The 6869-nt window shown below is 55.2% G+C and overlaps 1 protein-coding gene across 1 annotated transcript; it reads left to right on the forward strand.

The window, feature by feature from the left end:
• Positions 1-562: 562 nt before the first annotated feature.
• Positions 563-4297, forward strand: LOC112983390 (galanin receptor 2b-like). Its single transcript, XM_026100486.2, has 2 exons — positions 563-985; positions 3449-4297. The coding sequence occupies exons 1-2, from the start codon at positions 612-614 to the stop codon at positions 4185-4187; spliced, it is 1113 nt and encodes a 370-aa protein (XP_025956271.1). The 5' UTR covers positions 563-611; the 3' UTR covers positions 4188-4297.
• Positions 4298-6869: the final 2572 nt, after the last annotated feature.

Raw genomic sequence — 6869 nt, forward strand, 5'->3', positions numbered from 1 at the left:
ACTGCCAGAGGCATTTCCAGCCCTGCATCTAGTGTGCTGTGTTTATTCTAGGGGCAGGTACTCAAAGGGCTGGGAGCAGGTGAGGAATACAACCCTGTGTAGCCGTATGAGGGAAGCCAATGTCTCGGCTTATCCAGCTTGATTGGTTTAGGGCTGGAGCCCACTGCTGGGAAGGACCCTCATCCCCCCATCCCCGCCATCAGCTGGACCAGCTGGGAGATCCTGGCTCCATCTCCACAGAGGAGGACTCTGCTCCCTCCACAGGGACAGATACCAGCCTCTCCTTTCCCCCAGACTTCAACTCCCAGCATTGTCAGTCCAAGAAGGACCCAGGCCCAGGTTTCAGATTCATTCCACAGCCAGAAGAGGGGAGTGGGGGACCTCTAACCCCCCAGCTAACCCTACCCTGTGTATCTTGCAGGCCAGCAGCATTGGAAGGAACTTGCCGAAAAGCGCATGGGTCACAGAGCTGAGAGCAGGGCTCCAGCTGTCTCCGGTTGGCTGATGAGCACATCAGCCAGTCTAACAGGCTGAGCAGTTTTTCTCCAGTCTCTCATATCTTTGCCTGTATTGCTCCAGGCTCCAACAACTCACCACAGCCACAGCGCAGAATGACAGAGCACGAGGACTTCGCCAGCTTGGCTGGATACTGGAACTCCTCCAACAGTTACCAGTTCAGCCCTGCCAGTGTCATCGTCCCTGTGGTCTTCTCCCTCATCTTCCTCTTGGGCACAGTAGGCAATAGCCTGGTGCTAGCAGTGCTGCTGCGCAATGGGCAAATGGGCCACAACACTACCAACCTCTTCATCCTCAACCTCAGCCTGGCTGACTTCTTCTTCATTGTCTTCTGCGTGCCCTTCCAGGCCACCATCTACTCCCTCGAGGGCTGGGTCTTTGGCTCCTTCATCTGCAAGGCTGTCCACTTCTTCATCTACCTCACCATGTATGCCAGCAGCTTCACACTGGCTGCCGTCTCAGTGGACAGGTAACAGTCTAAGGACACCTTGAGGCTGGGGATGGAGGGAATGGTTCTCCAGGTGTTTAGTCTGAGGACCTGGTTGGGGGGAGAGCATGAGAGGATGGTGGTCCATCACCATTAGGCAGATGGTTCAAACCCCAATGGTGTTGTCCAAGCCAAAGGCAGTTTAGGGACCAGTCGTGTCTCCCTTCCTCTGACACCCCTAGAGCAGCACTTCCAGCTCTCCGGAGTACAAAGCACGTGCTGATCCTGCCTGCACTTCCCCCAGGGAAGACCTGCCTGGTGGTAAGGGGGCTTGAGACCTGACTTCAGGTCCGCACTGTGCCACAGACTGCCACAGAGTCACCTAGCTCTATATGAGAGATGGCACAGAGAGGATAACAGTTATCCTCAAGCCACCATTGTGGAGAATCATCACGTAACGGCAGCATGGCAAACAGATAGTACTGTAAGAAAAGCCACATAAATACCCAAAAGAAATTTCAGTCGTGCAGCAAACAAAGTTCTCGTTCCTCTGGGACTGCCGGCCTAGCACAAAACCTGCCCTCTAACAAGCCCTGCCCAGGCTCCAGCCCTCCAGCACCCTGTGCAGAACAGCATCCGTGCCGCAGGCTGAGCAGCTCCTGGCACTTCCCTGGGCAGCTTTCGCTTTAGTGTGGCTATGGGGGCCAAGCCTAGTCCTGCCACAATTTAAGCAGTGACCCTGATTCCAGTCATAGGAACATGCAGCAGGAAAACGCATTTCTGAAAGGTTTGGGCCAGCCACACTGTACTGGCAGAATTTACTCCCTGTCTTCCCTGCAATCCTGCTCCTGGTTCAGACTTGACTAGCACATGCCTTCACTTACACCACATGCTGGCCCCAAAACTGGGTTCAGGCAGCCTCGTAGCCAAAAATTTGGCCACTATGTTTGCAGGGACAGGCCCTTGGGAGATCGTGTTGTCCACCCTGGTCCCAAAGCACTCTCAGTGCCATCCAAATCATGCCTGAGGACTCTGCCTTGTTCTATGTTGGCATGACACTAACGTGTCAGCATAACACTAACATGTCAGCCGCCCTGCTCCTGTAGTAATGGTGCAGGACAAGGCAGAGCTCTGCATTGGCGTAAACGCCCAGCCTTACCTACCATACATGGGAACATGTCCTGCCCTATCCTGCTCGTTGTGCTTGCTTCCAAGGGCACCAAGACAAGACAGGGCCAAACAGCCTTCTGTGATGAGGTGGTCCACAGTGCTGCCAGTCCCCACAGGCAGAAAGAAGCTTCAGTACCAGTGCTGCCCAGTCCCAGTAAGTGGGAAACTTTGGGCTGGTTTAAATCTCCCCACAGGATTTACCCCATGGTGCTCTTCTCCCAGCACCTTTCCACTTTGTCCTGCTCCCAGGTGCCACCTGCAAAAACAGGCACGTTGTCAAACAGCGACCTGATCCTCCAGCAGCTCACCCCCCCGAGACGCTAGGCAGACAGGCAAACGACAGGGTTTTGTCACACACGTGACCCTTTACACCAACTGCCTGTCTTAGCCACCTGCTCTGCGTGCCTTACAGTGCATAAAATCAGCGTCATTTGGTGGATGCTGCCCGGCTGTGGCTGCACCGGAGACAGACTCCTGTCTGTGCTGACAGCTCCTCTTCACCCCCTGCCCACAAGCACCAAACCTTTTTCTCTCCTCGCTGTCATCCGCTCCGCAGCTCCTGCAGGAACGTCAAGGCAAACGCAGGAATTCACCTCCGCTGCTTGTCCCCTCTCCTGCCTGATGCGTGTGACAGAGAGGAACACGAAAGCGGTTCTGCCAGCTTTGCCCCGCAGCGTTGCCTGGAGCTGTGGGAGCAGAGCTGGCCCAAACACCGCTTCTGACTGCCGTTGCTGTAGGGGAGCAGACAGGCTGCTCTGGGCTGGTCTGAGAAACCAGACGGTGCCAGAAGGCAAGGCCCTGCCTGGCCCGTCTGGTGCCCAGGTGGGGGCTGCCACCGCCCCAGCTCCCGTGAGCTCATCCCCTCCATGGCAGCCCGATCCGAAACCTGGGGAAGGCTGGTGAAGTGCCCTCAGAGGGCAGGAGTCTGGAGTGTGCCCATCACCCAGTGAGGCTTCTCCAGGCCTTGAAACCTCTGTTCAGACCATTTTCTGCTGGATAGGCCGGTCTGTAGCCCAAGTGACAGTGATCTGCATGGTCTCCACAGCCCCATCTCTCTGGCCCTAGCTTAGGGTCATAACCCACCCTGCCATGTATGGAGGAGTCAGCCAGTCCAGGCCTGAGGAGAGGAGAAGAATCCTCACTTGAAAGAGAACTGGTTAACCCAGGTCTGTATCTCAAAGAGGGTGTGAGTAACATGGAGGGCCATTGCTCAGGGACCGTCATGAGAATGAAGGAAACCCTCGTGTCCCAGAGCAGCAGGAGTCCCTGGTGTTTATGGGGCCAGGCAGAGCCTGGCTGCAATCTCAGTGCTGGTCGCTTTGATCTCCCCTCCAGGTACCTGGCTATCCGCTATCCGCTGCGCTCCCGGGAGCTGCGGACCCCCTGCAATGCAGTGGCAGCCATGGCTGTGATCTGGGGCCTCTCCGTGGTCTTTGCTGGGCCCTACCTAAGCTATTACGACCTGATTGAGTGGGAGTCCAGCTACATCTGCATGCCCGGCTGGGAGGAATGGAGACGCAAGGTCATGGACACTAGCACATTTGTCTTCGGCTATGTCATCCCAGTGATGGTCATCAGCCTCTCCTATACCAGGACCATCAAGTACCTGTGGACAGCAGTGGACCCTCTAGAGGACATGTCAGAGTCCAAGAAGGCCAAGCGGAAGGTAACCAAGATGATCATCATTGTAACCATCCTTTTCTGCCTGTGCTGGCTGCCCTACCACGTGGTCATCCTTCGCTATCTCTATGGAGACTTCCCCTTCAACCAGGCCACCTATGCCTTCCGCCTGCTTTCCCACTGCATGGCCTATGCCAACTCCTGCTTAAACCCCATTGTCTATGCCCTGGTCTCCAAGCATTTCCGCAAGGGCTTCAAAAAAGTCTTCAGCTGCCTCCTGAGGAAGAAACCCCGCAACAAGGTCCACGTGGTGCACGCTGCCCACATTGTGCCTTGTTTTGAGGCAGCCTCCACTGAAGTGTCCCAGATGCACGAAGAGAACAACAGGTGTGAGCTGAACCCAGCCTCCCTGGCAGTCCCCTCCGGTTCTACCAAGCCCCTGCACATTTCCTAGTAACCAAGCTCCATTTCTTAGCACCCAAGCTCTGCCAGCTGGGCTGCGTCACCATTCTCAGGCTACCCTTTCACACTGGATGAGAGGATGCTGGGAAAGACAAGCCAGAAGCCCTGGTATATCCTTCTCCTGGCCTTGCTATTTCTTCTTATTCCACAGGCCAACCAATTTCCTAAACTGTCTCCGTACGACATGTTGCATGCAAGGATGGGATGGACCCAGACTTGCTCCTGATCCTCAGCCCACCTGGACTGGACTTCAAGGACTAAAGCTCCTTGGGACCCCGCTGGCTTAGCTCTCTTGGCTGCCATCCCTCCAACTCTTTTGCTCAATGTCCCCTGTTGGACCCACCACTCTGGACACATTGGTTTGCTGTCACACCGTGCCTCCCACTGCCCCAGCTCTCCAGCCTGGGCCCCACAGCAGGAGTGGCAAAGCAGGCAGGCAGCCCAGGCCCGACAGGTGAAGGTGGTGCTGGGAGTGGTTGGCACAACCTGCAGAGGGTTGCAGTGATGGCTTTGGTACAGGCTGCACCGCTGTCCCAGCAGCAGGGTCCTCACCCGGGGTGTGGGACGGTCTGCGGGCTATCGGCATGCGTGGGATGGTGCTGTACATACCAAAGAGGTGTCTTTAATCCAGAGCAAATAAACACACTTCCAGGTAACAGTGGCGCCTACAGTGGTCATCTGGGGTGGTGGATGGGCTGCCCCATACCTCAATGGGGCCTTTTTCCTGGCTGATGTAATCAGCAGAGCACCATGAAAATCAGCAAGGGGCCAAGTCTTCAGAGGCAAATGCTGGCTGGTGTCACCTCTCCCTTTCAACAGCCACATTCAATGACTGCTATGACCACCAGGTCCTTTTGCCAAGCTTCAGGCAGGGGGAGGTTCAGAGGAAGGATCTTTGGATGGGGCCACTCCAGTGCGTGTGAGAGGCCAGTATCACCCAGGGCTCCTGTCTGCAGCAACGTGGTAGCACGCACAATTGCACCGTCACCTCAGTCCGTCGTACCCCCATCCCGGGGAGCCACATGTGCAAAGAGGGCTGTCTGCCAGCGCTCCAGCACACGCCAGTGCCAGGGGCTTGCGCACAGGTAGGTGAAACTGGGTAACTCACCACTCCTTCCCTGCTGTGCTCAAAGCAGTCCAACACACTCTCCTGCTAATTCAAGGGCTCTCCCACCTTTCCTGGCAGATGACCCCAATCTCATGGAGCTGGGCAAACACTGGGGTAGTAAATACCTTCCTCCCAGCCCTTGCCCTTGGACTGGTGCCTGTATGGAGCAAAACATGACGGGGCCAGTCATGCTACACTCTATGCACACCTGTCCAGATGCAGTGGCACAGCTTTGTCACTTGTCCAGCATTGCTATCAGCTCCATCGTAGGAGAGCTTGGAAGTCCCAGGTATGGTCCCCCCTCCTGCACAGCACTGTAGGAACAGAGAACAGAGAAGGGCCTTGTCCCAAAGAGCCTACACTCCAGCCAGAACTGGGCAACGAGCACCAAGGGGAGCCACACCACAGCACTGCAGTTTCTGGCTGGCGGACCAGGGTACCCAGGTCAGTGGCATGCCCAGCAAGAGCGGGTAGGCTGGGACAGTGCAGAGCACTTCCAGCAATGGAGATCCCCTCACAGACTGCTTTGACCCATCCCCATCCCGATTCCCAGGAATTTTCCCAGGCATATATCCTAGATCTCCTACCCCCAGTTCAAGTTCTTGCCTTCGTCTGTCCTCTATGAACAACATATTATTCTTCTGCTCTTCCCCACTTCTCCACATCAGGGCAGCCTTTTGAGGCCCCTCTGGTAAGGCAAAGAGTGCGACCAGGGGATGCACAGTGATTTACTCCCCTTCTTTCATTAGAGCTGCTAGTGAATTAATAAATTGGAGAGCAAATTTCCAAACTGTTTCAAAGTGTCTAGATAAGGGACTCTCAGGATTTTCTTATGGCTGCTGCAGTAAATTCACCTAATAGCCAGTGCCATGAACAAACTACATTTTTATTTGGTTCCTACCAGGGAAGAAATCCCCAGTCACCTCTGCCAGGCTCCGATTAATAACAAACGGGTCCCTCTGGCTGGGAAATACTTGGACAATACTTGTAACACAGCAGAAAATCAGTGCCACTCAGGGGGGTTACATCTCCTGCCTCCAACAGTCATGCCAACCCTGGTCCAGGAACAGTGCCAGACTCAGCTCAGAAGCAAACCGGGCAGAGGAAACCTCAGGCTCAGGTGAAGGGCAACCACGTGTTGCAGGAGGCTGGTTCTTTGCTTCCTCTGTGCCCTGGCTAACAAAACAGAATCTGCCCTTTCCGTTCTGCCCAGCTGTCTCCTTTTGGTGTGAGCAGCTGTGAAGGCCCTTCGCAGATGATGGGGGCTCTTTGGGGCTCCTGACAGACTTTTGATGTGATCCCACCTTGTGTTTCCTGCACTGGGTATCAGTGTAACTCACCCATAGTGGGCAACTTCTCATTTGGCTAATCACCAGGGACTGTCATCTCTAGCTCAGACCCGGAGGTCATGAACATGTATGAGTTTTCCAGGAGAGAATGCCAGGGCAGTCCGTCTGCATCTCACCCTTCATTAGCATTAGTGAAGTCCCTTCTGCTCACTTCTGCAGCTAATCATGCAGCCTCCTGCTGCTCCGTCTCATCAGGAACCACCCTCCCTGCCTCGCC

Source organism: Dromaius novaehollandiae, chromosome 14 (assembly GCF_036370855.1).
Source record: "Dromaius novaehollandiae isolate bDroNov1 chromosome 14, bDroNov1.hap1, whole genome shotgun sequence".
NCBI lineage: Eukaryota > Metazoa > Chordata > Aves > Casuariiformes > Dromaiidae > Dromaius > Dromaius novaehollandiae.

Excerpts from the sequence above, each read along its gene's own strand:
- LOC112983390 (XM_026100486.2), top strand. The coding sequence starts at position 612 with ATGACAGAGCACGAGGACTTCGCCAGCTTGGCTGGATACTGGAACTCC. Across the intron at positions 986-3,448 it reads GCTGCCGTCTCAGTGGACAG|GTACCTGGCTATCCGCTATC; the intron begins GTAACAGTCTAA and ends TCTCCCCTCCAG.